General features: G+C 41.3%; 1 protein-coding gene across 3 annotated transcripts in view; it reads right to left on the bottom strand.

Moving 5' to 3' along the window:
* Nucleotides 1–13,983, bottom strand: part of DSE (dermatan sulfate epimerase) — a 49,429-nt gene that overhangs the window by 6,894 nt on the left and 28,552 nt on the right. For all 3 annotated transcript variants that reach the window (XM_030556161.1, XM_030556162.1, XM_030556163.1), the window contains 2 exons: nt 5,315–5,568; nt 2,036–2,275 (listed from right to left, as the gene is read on the bottom strand). In XM_030556161.1, the coding sequence (XP_030412021.1) occupies nt 2,036–2,275; nt 5,315–5,568 (494 nt within the window). The remainder of the gene's footprint in view (nt 1–2,035; nt 2,276–5,314; nt 5,569–13,983) is intronic.

Genomic DNA, 13,983 nt, shown 5'->3' with positions numbered 1-13,983 from the left:
CATCTTTTTGCAGTCCACAGGGCTCCAACTCTTCCCATTTAAATCCCTTAAAACTCTCTTCATGAAACCTCCCAATGTTATTGCACCTATGTGAATGATGCTGTCACATACCTATCAAAATACAACAACTCATTGCTATGGTCTAAGATAGAGTTTTCCTCTGGGTCATCAAGTGTATGTCTTTTAGATTGGAAACTCCTTAGGGCAGGGACCCTGTCTCCTCCATTTCATACAGTGGCAAACGCAGGGTCGGCACTTCCATTTAGGCAACCTAGGCGGTCGCCTAGGGCACTAGGATTTGGGGGGGTGGCATTTTGCCACTCTTGGCGGCAATTCGGCAGTGGGGGTTCCTTCCGCGCTCCAGGTCTTCGGCGGCAATTCTGCAGCGGGTCCTTCACTCGCTCTGGGACCCACCGCAGAATTGCTGTCGAAGACCCAGAGCACAGAAGGACCCCCCTGCTGCAGAATTGCCGCCAACGACAGGGAGCGCGGAAGGACCCCCGCCTAGGGCACCAAAAACTCTGGAGCCGCTCCTGGGTAAACACAGAACTTTAAAGTAACTAAGACATAACATGGCCTAGTGCACAGAGAGGATTGGGACCCAGGAGACCTAGGTTCCACTCCCAGCTCTGCCACTAATTTGTGGGGTAACCTTGGACATGTCACTTTGCATCTCTGTTCCTCACTAAAATGAGAATAATGATGAACTTCCTTTGCAAAGTTCTTTGATATCTATTAAATTAAAAGCTAGTAACTACACCTCTACCCTGATATAACTCTTGAGGAGCCAAAAAATCGTACCGCGTTATAGGTGAAACTGTGTTACATTGAACTTGCTTTGATCCGCCGGAGTGCACAGCCCCGCCCTCCTGGAGCGCTGCTTTACCGCGTTATATCCGAATTTGTGTTGCACTGGGTCACGTTACATCGGGGTAGAGGTGTATTTCTTATTATTTACTGAACATAGTCATTGCCCACTGTGCTGTATGAAACAGCAGAAGACTTGACCTACCCAAAGGATATTATAAGTCCCGTATTTTGGATGTTAAATAGCAATACAGTTTACCACTAGAACACACGGAATACCTCAAAAACAGAAACCCATGGTCATATTATGTATACCAGAAAATATATTCACTGAACAGAAAACAAAGAACTTGACAGAGCATAGGAAACAAATGATGTATAACTTAATAGAGAGCCCGAAGGTAGTTACTCTTTTGCCCATCAGTCCTAATAATTTTCTTTTCCTGGTACTTTTCCACAGAAAAACAAACTTCTCTTTCATGTATCTGAGGGACATCTCTCCCCATTTAACCTTCCCAAACTTTCAGCCAGCAAAGGTAGCTTTCCCTTCCACTAACTAACTCTGATAGTAGTTCTATGCCACAATGACATAAGCCAAAATGCAGGCGCCATCACTGGTGCCTAAATAGTTATATATCTGTATAACCTTAGGCACTCACACTGGAACAATTTGGCCCATGTCTCCTTGTACTGCCCTGAGAACCCTACCAATAGAGCTAGCTAATATTTTTTTACATGAAAAATATTTTAGTCAAAATTGCTTTTTCTTTAAATGAAACTTCTTGGGGAAAAACTGATGTTATGAAAACTTTTTCAATTTTTGTAAAAATGCCTATCAATTTTTTCCATTCCAAAAAACTCTGTTTTCAATGCAATGATTTTTGGTAAGAGAAAATTTTCAGTGACAATTTTGAAAATGATTCTGATAAAATTTCAAGAAAATATATCAAGAGAAAATTCACACACACAAAAAATCCAAAACAGAAAATGGGTCCATTCCAAAGATAGAAGCAACTTTGAAATGTTAAACTTCTTCATAAAATCATTTTCTTATTTTTTGACCAATTCTAAGGGCAAGCACTTAATAGACAACAGTACTGTCATTTTCATGCAAGTATATAAAAACATACAGAATGCTGCACTATTTGAGCTATATACAATTGTACTGTGAAACTTGTAATTGATTTAGAAATTAGCAGATGTTCCTTTATTAATCCAAGCTACCTACCTGGCAGGACAGTTCTATACATAAATGCAAAGTGCTCTTTAAGCCACGGGTGATTGAAGTGGTTGATGTCAAAGTGCCTTTGGACAAGAAACATGTACTGAAAGAGAGATCTGGTGGTGTAACTGCCATAAGCCACTCCTTCATAGAGGGATCCATCTGTAACTTCTCGCAGCAGGACTATAGACTTTTCCATGATTGACAGCACTTGCTTAGTCCACAAGTACGCTTCCTGAAGATAGCCTGAAAGAGGAAGATGTGGATAAAGCTGACACAACTTTATAACATACTGTGCCTCCAGCATATGATTTTTTTAAAACAGGGGTGCTCCAAAGTATGACCTCTGCAGTCCTAAAATCCTAAAGTCCTAAAATATGACCTAAGTCTGCCATCTCCTTGCAGTTGTAGGGTGAGAATAAAACTGATTGCATGCAGATTTTAATTTTTGATGAACAAAGGAGTTCAAGCTTAATTTAGTGAAGAAAATCTGCCAACCCCTATTTGTTATTAAGCAAGGACACAAATAAGGGAAGCACATCTTGTACTTTCAAAGAAAGATGTCCCTATTATGCTCAATACACTCACATAGTGAGAATCATTTCTTGCCACATGGGATCATGCATCTGAAATTAAAACAGAATGCAAACAAATCTATTATCTCCACCAGAGGGCTCCAATAATGGAATTATCTGAGTCATTTATTTTTTAGCAATCTGATTGCCACAAGTGAAACATTCACAAAATGCACACACCGATGGGTGGGTGCTTAACAGATGTGAATGACCATTAACAATAAGAATACTTAATCAAGAAGTTTAAACTTAAAGTGAAATTAAATGATATTACATAGTAGAAGATGTTCCATACTATGTACATTTTTAGAATACTGTATTATCTAAACATTTAAAGATTTCTTCTCCAGAAAAGATTATCAGAGGTCTTATCATTCTGGTCCCTTTTGACTTGTTCAACAAGTGGGGAGAAGGTGAAGGAAACCCCACATCGTGCCATCTGCCCATGAGCCAGCCAAAATGTGCACCCAGACACAAATATTGAGAGACTAGCAGTAGCAGCAGTAGAGTCTCCAAAGAGAGCAAGGTATGTGAATGTGGAGCACCACTCATTTCTGCATCATCTAGCAGAGATCAGCTGATGCAGGCAGCTGGCACATACTATACCATGCTAAAAGGTGCATTAGTGACTGCTCTGTAAGAACTCCCTTCAATGATCTTAGAGACATTGTGCCATCCTAACGCACATAATGCCTCCATTATAGTGATGCACATCACCCTTGCTATGTGCTGTGACATAAAAGCCACAATAAATATTTTGGTTGTTAATATTTCTTTAGCATTTCTAACATGTACCCTTACTGTTGATCTAAAATATCACACTAGGGAGAATTATCGTCTCATGGTTCAGTAGTAGCAGTGCATTTATCATCCTGAAACATGCAGTAGGTGGCTGTTACTTGGTTTACAACTATTCCATCCCATCAATCTATTACACATCAGTGTATAAGAAGGAACAAGTAGGCTATTTAATACCATCTCTAGTCAAATGTGAAAAGAGAATCAGTGTTTTCCTTTAGAGAACATTATGTATCAGCCTATTGGTTATCCAAATATTTTTCAAAACAACCTGAGTTGTTATTTTAACTCAGAAGATCATAATTTATTGAATACTTAGACTGCATCTGGAACTGGGCTCAATTATCAGCTTTGCCACAACCATCACGTCTGACCTTGGGTAAGCCACTTAATCTCTCTGTGTGACAATCCCTCCCATCTATACAACGGAGATAATACTGATTCCTTTGTCTATTTTGTCTATTAGGACTGTAAGCTGTTTGGAGCAGGACTCAACACAAGGTGTTTGCACAATGCCTAGCACAATGGGATCTTGATCTTAATTGGGTCCTCTAGACGCAACTGTAATACTCCTTACATATGGTATGTTATTCACATTGTATAAAGTCATCAGGGCTGGCTCCAGACACCAGCTTATCACGCAGGTGCTTGGGGCAGCAATTCCGGAGCAGGGCGGCACTTTCAGGTATTCGACAGGAATTCGGCGGAGGGTCCCTCACTCTTACTCGGAATGAAGGACCTCCCGCTGAATTGCCATAGATCGCAATTTTTTTGGCTGCTTCGGGCAGCAAAACCCCTGGAGCTGGCCCTGAAAGTCATAATATTAAAATAAATTAGTTTTATATAATTATGTGTTTACCTCACCTATTTGTTTGCTCTATCATAAGCTAAAAGAGAATACATTTTTAAACAGCATTGTATTGCTAGAAAGGCAATCTAAAACTATACTGCAATACTACAATAATTTTTTTTTCTTTTTACTTTTTTGGAAACTTACAGATATAAACTACAGAAATCAAAATTCTTCCTGAATGCTAATTTTAGTCACTATCTAGGACAGATTTATTCTGCTAATTTTAACTCAGAAGTAATATTTGTTTCATGTTACCAATTCCTAAAAGAATTCGAAGTTGCTAAAAGTAGATGATAGTAGCCACATGCTCACATCAAGTGTTCAACCCAAACTGCAAATTCTGATAGATTCATGATGCCAACCTTGTTGGATGCAAACCATAGTTACTGCTCTTTACTCTCAGAGAAAGTGGGGACAACCCTCAGCTACCACAAAGGGGAAAGAGTAGATTATGAGGAATGGGTGAACATTTAGGGAACCTACTTAGATAAAGCCAACTTTCACACTCTATATGTCAGGGGGAAAAAAAAACCCTTAGGTATATTACTATTACTACTGTAGGGAGGGTAAGGTATCCTAATCAGTGATCAGCTGCAGGCACAGTACAAATGCTTAACAAAAAGATGGCCCCCACCCCAAGGAATTTCTGATCTATTCAGTTAGCCTGAATTAGAAAGACTTGAAGAGCCTACACTTGGATGCTTGGGATGGTCACATTTGTTTTAATACCTACAAGTAGTGATTTGACAATTACTGATCTTCACCTTTACAACAATCTGTACAATTTACACCGTGTGTAACTGATTTATATATATACACATATGAATGAAAACCAGTAGAGTTATATGTGTAATCAACAATTAAAAAAAGATGCTGAATATAGCTGTACTTTAGCTGATACATACACTTGCACCTGTTTACACATGGCTGAATTAGAGGTAGAGCACTAACATGTACAACTTAGAATACATACTCGTATCAGTTCTTGAGACTTTATTCATAACTTACAAACGCGACTAACACACTTTAAAAAGAATGTCTCCACTGATTAGTGCATACCTTGATTCATCATAACCAGGCTTCCTGCCAGCAGGGCCATGCAGTTGGTAGGCTGATGGTTATGTAGGTACTGAAAACCCCATCCACGCCTGTATGATGTTTCATACATATATCCTGAGGCATTAGCAATCACCTCAAGAAATCTTTCCTGTTCAGTCTTGCTAAGGTAGTTGTACAAGAAGTCATAAGCAGTGGCAAACGCAACCAAAGAGTGAGCAAGAGGGACCTCATCCCATGGAGCATCCTTCACTAACCTGTCAAAGAAGAAAAGTCAATTAATAAATTGAGGTCCAAAGATTTTTCACCAGGCTTTCATGTGTAAGTAACTCAATATCTTTGAAATTAAGTACCTAATGCCGAGTTCAACAGCCTTCCAACAGGAAACAACCTAACTAGTTTTCATCTGAAGCTTGATAAATTTATGAATGGAGTTTTATAGGACAGGGTTGCCTGAAATACTAGGGGACTGGACTTAATAACACAGATGGTCACTTCCAGTCCTATGATGTATGTTCCTAACACATACATCATAGGACTATCTATTAAGTCTCTCTGGAGCATTTCACTTGTTTCTAAATAGATACAGTAGTCATCCTTAAAAGCTCATTAGTTGCATTCAATAAACAAATTCCTTTTCCATAGATAAATGGATATCTTTACCTCAGTATCTGCAGTATTCTAGGTTTTGCTGCAGGAGTAGATATGTGGAAAATTAGGTAATATTACAGGTATTGAGGTAATATCCATTTATCTGAGGTAAAACTGATAAATTTCAAGGATGACCTCTAATCTGAAAGTAATAACATAAACTTAATATTATTCTCAATGTTTGTTACAATCTTTTATTTTTAAGTGAATTTAATGCTGGTGAAAAGTATCTGCGTGGTGGCCTTCTGGAGTCTTCTATGATAGCACAGTATATCTTTCCAGAGCAAGTATTACATGGGCAGAAACAGTGCAAACTATTCTATACTGACCTGCTGTGATGGGGAATACAAACTTCACACTGAAAAGGAAGCGATTAAGAGCTTCTCTGGGCCCAGGTAGCCCTATCTTGCTGCACATGCAAAGCCTGCAGAAGCTGGATGATAAGGTTGCCAGGCATAGAATCATAGAAGATTAGGATTAGAAGAGACCTCAGGAGCAGGACCCACACCAGCTAAATAATCCCAGCCGAGCCTTAAAAACCTCTAAGGATGGAGATTCCACCACCTTCCCAGGTAACCCATTTTGGTGCTTTACCACCCTCCTACTGAAATAGTGTTTCCTAATATCCAACCTAGACCTCCCCCACTGAAACTTGAGACCACTGATCCTTGTTCTGTCATCTGCCACCACTGAGAACAGACGAGCTCCATCCTCTTTGGAACCTCCCCTTCAGATAGTTGAAGGCTGCTATCAAATCTCCCCTTATTCTTCTCTTCTGCAGACTAAACAAGCCCCATTCCCTCAGCTTCTTCTCGTAAGTCGTGCCCCAGCCCCCTGATTTCACTGCCCTCTGCTCGACTCTCTCCAATTTGTCCACATCCTTTCCGTAGTGGGAAGCCCAAAACTGGACGCAATACTCCAGATGTGGTCTCACCAGTGCCGAATAGAGGGGAATAATCACTTCCCTCGATCTGCTGGCAATGCTCCTACTAATGGAGCCCAATATGCGGTTAGCCTTCTTGGCAACAAGGGCACACTGCTGACTCATATCCAGCTTCTCATCCACTGTAATCCCTAGGTCCTTTTCTGCAGAACTGCTGCTTTGTCAGTTGGTCACCAGCCCGTAGCAGTGCATGGGATTCTTCAGTCCTAAGTGCAGGACTCTGCACTTGAGCTTTTTGAACCTTATCAGATTTCTTTTGGCCCAATCTTCCAATTTGTCTAGGATACTGTGGACCCTATCCCTACCCTCCAGCGTATCTACCTCTCCCACAGTTTAGTGTCATCTGCGAACATGTTGAGGGTGCAATTCATCCCATCATCCAGTTCATTAATAAAGATGTTGAACAAAACTAACCCCAGGACCGACCCCTGGGGCACTCTACTTGATACTGGCTGCCAACTAGATATTGAGCTGTTGATCACTACTCTTTGAGCTTGACAATCTAGCCAGCTTTCTATCCACCTTATAGTCCATTCATCCAATCCATACTTTTGTAACTTGCTGGCAAGAATACTGTGGGAGACCTTATCAAAAGCTTTGTTAAAAGTCAAGATATAACATGTCCACTGCTTCCCCCAAATCCACAGAGCCAGTTATCTCATCATAGAAGGCAATCAGGTTGGTCAGGCATGACTTGCCCTTGGTGAATCTATGTTGACTGATCACTTTCCACTCCTCCAAGTGCTCTTGGTCAAAAATGGACCCTGGCGGCTCTGGTCAGCACTGCTGATTGGGCCGCTAAAAGTCCAGTCAGTGGCACAGTGGGGCTAAGGCAGGCAGGCTCCCTGGCTATGTGTGGCTCCCAGAAGCAGCCAGCATGTTCCCTTCGGCCCCTAGATGCAGGGGCAGCCAGGGAGGCGCCGTGTGCTACCCTCACCCTGGGCACTGGCTCCGTAGCTCCCATTGACTGGGAACTGTGGCCAAAGGGAATTGCAGTGGCAGAGCCTGTGGGCCCAGACAGCACGCAGACCTGCCTGGCTGCACCTCTGCCTAAGGGCTGCAGGGACATATCGGCTGCTTCAGGGAGCCCGCACCCCAACCCCTTGCCCCAGCCCCGAGCCCCCTCCTGCACCCTAACTCCCTCCAGGAGCCCACACCTCTCATCCTCTTCTGCATTCCAGACCCCTCAGCCCCACCCCCCAGCCTGGAGCCCTCTCCTGCATCCCACACCCCTCATCCCGGCCCCACCCGAGAGCCCACACCCCCAGCCGGAGCCCTCACTTCCTTCTGCACCCCAATCTCTTGCCCCAGCCCAGTGAAAATGAGCAAGTGAACAAGGGTGGGGGGGGAGAGTGAGCAAGGGAGGGGGGATGGAGTGAGTGGGGTTGGGGTCTTGGAGAAGGGGCATAGCCTTGGGGAAAGCACGGGGCAGCAGTTTAATGTGGTTTTCTACAATCAGAAAGTTGGCAACCCTGCTGGAGGAGGAAATTTAAAAGGGAAGCAAAGTAGCTCACTAGCAGGCAGACAGTGCAAGTGAGCTGACTTGCACTCTCAGCTCCTGGGAAGGAACTCCATAGGAGCTGTTGCTGCCTGAGACCTGGCTATGGTGGCCTAACCAAGTGTGCAAAGAGATCACTGATTCTCTGAGGGTCAGGAATTTCATCTTTATGTTCAATCTTTTACTTTACCCTGTGGGAAGAAAGGGGACTAGTAGGAAGTGATCCAGAGAAAGAGCTGCACAGCACCCCCTGGTGCACAACTTAAGTACCTACCATTGGGCTCTAATTTGGAGCCTGGTGGAGGGTGTGGCCCTGGGCTTCCTGACTACCCCCTAAAGAGGGATCATTACAGGAATCTACCCCTCGATGGGGAACTTAGTTGGGGGAAGACCTGGAAGATATAAAGTTCCGGACCACAAGACCATGAGCCAAGGAGGAAACCCTGAATCCTTCATTTGGTCCTGAAGACTTATCTGTTATTGAACTCTTCTTTTATCTATCCTGAAAGGGGTGGACTTGAATATGTGACCTGGACAAAGGGCTGAGTCACTGAAAGGACAGATTACTGCAGGGTGGAGCAGTAGTGGAAAAGGGGAATGCCTGTGAGGAAGTCAACTTGCCACACCAGCCTTACCACTAAGCAGTATTGGCAGTGAGTGTTCCCCTTCACAACTGCCAATATTCCTCATCCCTGACCTAGAGGGGCCACTTCCAGAAGTCTCCGTGCTCAATCAGTTCTTGGACTCTGTGTTAAGACTGCCAAGAAGAGTGCCAACTGTGAATGAGCTTTTTGCAACATAGACACCTTGTCCACCAGGAAGTAGATTCAGGCCACTATTGTATTTCACGTAGGCCATCAAACAGTCATGGAATTGAGCTATGCCAGAGTAAGTAAGGGAGACTTTGGCCTATCGATATGAAAGCAAATTTACACATTTAGAATAATCAAAAATACAAATTTCAAACAAATACACGAAATAGCTGGAATAAAATGCTATTATTCAAAAATCTGATTTGCTTGTGTGAAGAATAATAATTATGCTAAGCCTAACAAAGGATTAAATTTAAACAGGGAAAAATTTGCAGAGCAAAGGATTCTCATAATCAATAGGATCATGTACGTTTCAGACTTGTTTCGCAGAGCAGCGTTTGAAGGAATATATCCTGAATATCAATACTTGGTATGAGAAATAAGCAACTGCTTGCAGAGCTTTCAGTTCTCTTTAACCTCTACTCATTCACCTTACAATGTTTTTTATTTATAAAAATACATTTTGAACACTTATCGGGGGGGAGGGAGGGAGGGAGAGGAGGGGTGAAACCTGGCCCACTGCAGCTAAAGGGATTTTTATCATTGACTTTAGTGGGGCCAGGATTTCAACTTAAACTTTTATAAATAGCAGACTAAACAGGTATGCTAGAGGTTCTGATGGAATATGATTAAAGAAGACTGTACACTCATTCATTAATTAATACTGTGGAGTCACTAAGAACATAAAAGCTACCACACTGGGTCAGACCATGGTCCAACTTGCCCAGTATCCTGTCTCCGACAGCACCCTATACCAGAGCTTCAGAGGGATTGTACAAAACAGGGCAATTATGGAGTGATCCAGTCTTCCACTCCTGGCTTCTGGCAGTCAGAGGTTTAGGGTTGACCCAGAGCATGGGGATGCATCCCTGATCATCTTGACTAATAGCCACTGATGGACCTGTCCTCCATGAACTTATCCAGTCCTTTTTTGAATGAAATTATGCCTCTGGCCATCAGAACATCTCATGACAATGAGTTCCACAGGATGATTGTGCATTGTGTAGAAAAAGTACTTCCTCTTGTTTTTTATTAAATCTGCTACCTATTAATTTCATTGGGTGGTAACCCCGTTTTTGTTTGTATTGTGTGAAAGTGTAAATAACACTTTTCTATTCATTTTTTTCCACACACATAATTTTATAGACCTCTCTCTATCATAGCCCCCTTAGTCATCTCTTTTCTATGATGAACAGCTCTAAGCTTTTAAATCTCTCTTTGTATGGAAGCCGCTCCACACCCTTGATCATCTCTGTTGACCTCCTCTGAACCTTCTCCAGTTCCACTATATCTGTTTTGAGATGAGGCAACCAGAACCGGACACAGTATTCAAGGTGTGAGCACATCATAGATTTCTATAATGGAATTATATTCTGTCTTATTTTCTATCCCTTTCCTAAAATATAAAGATAGACAACTAAAGGTGTGGTGGAGCTGACTATCTTTAAGACGATGCCTTAACTATTATCCTTTCCCAAATCCTTACATGTACATTCTGTTCCTCAACAACTTCTGTCATTTTCTGCCAAATCAAACTCTAAATCTAGTAACCAGGGCTTGTTGCCAGGTGCAACAAAGTTTCTCACTGGAGTTTGCAGTTGTTCAGTGTAGAAGAACTGTAGCCCTTATAGTCAAAGATTTTACACATTTTCCCTAGAAACTCATCATTTCCATTTGACAACAGCAAACATTTCCAAATAAATTAACTGAGACGCTAACTGACTTAGGTGAACAAGTCTGCACACATCTAGGGTGTTTTTTTGTTTTTTTTTACTGTCTCCTTAGAGCCACAAAACTTGGGAAGTCTGGTTAATCCATTATATGCTTTTGCATCTTTCTTTTGCACTAAAATGACTCTGAACTATGTGATCTTATTAATAAAGAGGTAGATTTCTTTGTAGTTTAAATGTTACATTCTGCCTAACAATCTCATGAAATACCATTGACTTTGATGGAATTGCATGATGTACAATTCAGGACAGAATTTAGACCCATTAATTCATTTTGGGTGCAGATTGCTTTTACGAAAAATTTAATTTACACCAACAGAGCATGGGAGCTCAGAAGGTGAATTCTTCTCTATCAAACACAGAAGGTGCCTCATGTGACTATTAAACATTGCCTACACTAGAAAATGCTATACACATTTTCCAGCTATGGTGTACAACTGCATACAATGAGGAGTCCTTGTGGCACCTTAGAAATTAACAGATTTATTTGAGTATAAGCTTTTGTGGGCTAGAACCCACTTCATCAGATGCATGGAGTGGAAAATACAGTAGCAGGTATAAATACATGAAAAGATGTGAGTTGTCTTACCATGTGTGAGGTCAGACTAACGAGACAATTCAATTGACAGCAGGATACCAAGGAAGAAAAAATAACTTTTGAAGTGGTAATGAGAGTGGCTCATTTCAGACAGTTGACAAGAAGGTGTGAATAACAGTAGGGGAAAAACAGTATTGGGGAAATTAGGTTTAGGTTTTGTAATGTCTGTTTTTGCTGATACAGATTGACACAGCTATCACTCTGAAAACTGCATACTGAATCCCAGAGTTTTCACCTCTATGTCGTGAACAGCTGATCAGTGTACAGACCCTTGAACAAGTATTCAGAGACCCCCTCATTTTCAAATCATGTTATTTTGGTTCTTACTAGATCTTTGCACATTCAAAGCTCAGTCTGTGTTCAGGAGGCAGAGGTGCCATTGTAAGTGCCTTATCCTGGAACAGCTTAAATATGGCACGGGCCAATGGGTGAACTACAGTAAATTAATGAGAAGGGAACCATTTTAGAGCTAAGTTCAAAGCTCAACTTCACTGTAAGTGGAAGCATCTTTAAATACAATCACAGCTTGTATATTGGAATCAATGTAAACAATTTGGCAATCTTTCGCCATACTTCATCATAAATGTAATAGTACTGCTAGAGTTCACAGTATCTGGGTTCTACTATGGTGATTTTAGGTTAGAATCAACATAAGAAAAGTAAGAATGGCCCATACTGGGTCAGACCAAAGGTCCATCTAGCCCAGTATCCTGTCTTTCGACAGTGGTCAAAGCCAGGTGTCCCAAAGGGAATGAACAAAACAGGTAATCATTGAGTGATCCACCTCCTGTTGCCCATTCTCAGCTTCTGGCAAACAGAGGCTATGGACACCATCCCTGGACATCCTGGCTGATAGCCATTGATGGACCTATCCTCCATGAATTTATCTAGTTCTTTTTTGAACCCTGTTGTTGTCATGGTCTTCACAAAATCCTCTGACAAGAAGTTCCACATGTTGACTGTGCGTTGTGTGAAAAAATACTTCCTTTTGTTTGTTTTAAACTTGCTGCCTATTAATTTCATTAGGTGACCCTAGTTCTTGTGTTATGAGGAGTAAATAACACTTCCTTGATTTTATAGACCTCTATCATATCCCTCCTCAGTCGTCTCTTTTCCAAGCTGAAAAGTCCCTCTTATTAATGTCTCCTCATATGGCAGCCATTCCATACCCCTAATCATTTTTGTTGCCCTTTTCAGAACCTTTTCCAAGTCTAATGTATCTTTTTTGAGACGGGGCGACCACATCTGCATGCAGTATTCAAAATGTGGGTGTACCATGGATTTATATAGAGGCAATACGATATTTTCTGTCTTATTATCTATCCCTCTCTTAATGATGCTGAGCATTCTGTTCGCTTTTTTGACTACCACTGCACATAGAGTGGATGTTTTCAGAGAACTATCCACAATGACTCCAACATCTCTTTCTTGAGTGGTAACAGCTAATTTAGACCCCATCATTTTATATGCATAGTTGGGATTGTTTTCCGATGTGCATTACTTTGCATGAAGTGTAGAATACTATCAGAGGGTAGCCGTGTTAGTCTGGATCTGTAAAAGCAGCAAAGAATCCTGTGGCACCTTATAGACTAACAGACGTTTTGGAGCATGAGCTTTCGTGGGTGAATACCCACTTCCTCAGATGCATCATGCATCATGCATCTGAGGAAGTGGGTATTCACCCACGAAAGCTCATGCTCCAAAACGTCTGTTAGTCTATAAGGTGCCACAGGATTCTTTGTAGAATACTACTAATTCAAATATTAAAACATTTTGAGTGAATGTGAGTTCATTACAAACATGTTTTTTAACAAAATAAGGAATTTCAGCTACCCAGGAGAGGGTCAGATTTGCTCCCTTTTCAGTGAATTTAACTTGGCTTTTTGATATATAAAAGTTCTTGCCTTTCTGTCTGTCAGAAACTTCCTCTAGATTCTACAACTGAAGTAGACAACATTGACACAAGTAGTTACATGCCCAAGACAAACTTTACATCAGTAGAGTACCTGCCCAAGCTTAAACTAAATCATTCTGCAATAACACTAAATAGTAACTTGCCCGACAACAGGAATGAATCACTAACTTGTCTCCAACAGAAAGTATCAAATCAAAGAGGATCAAACTTAACACACTGCTTTAACAGTCATGGAAAAGAGCCAATCTCTATACTTATGATGAAGCTTGTATTTCATGGGCCAGATTTTTAGCTGCTAAATCAGCATTCCATTAATGTAATTAACTTCAATAGAGCTATTCTAATTCACACCACCTGAGAATCTGACCCACAGACTCTAACACAGAAAGTAAGGTACAAAAGCAGCACAGGAAATTTAAACTTGCCCTGATACTCATGAAACTTCAACAAATATGTGACTCACATTAAGCCAAATTGAAACCTAAAAAATCTGTTAGCCAGGTGACACATTTCTTAAATGACAGC

Source organism: Gopherus evgoodei, chromosome 3 (genome assembly GCF_007399415.2).
Source record: "Gopherus evgoodei ecotype Sinaloan lineage chromosome 3, rGopEvg1_v1.p, whole genome shotgun sequence".
NCBI lineage: Eukaryota > Metazoa > Chordata > Testudines > Testudinidae > Gopherus > Gopherus evgoodei.
The sequence above is the reverse complement of the archived record's forward strand: the minus strand, read 5'-3'. Positions and strand labels throughout refer to the sequence as shown.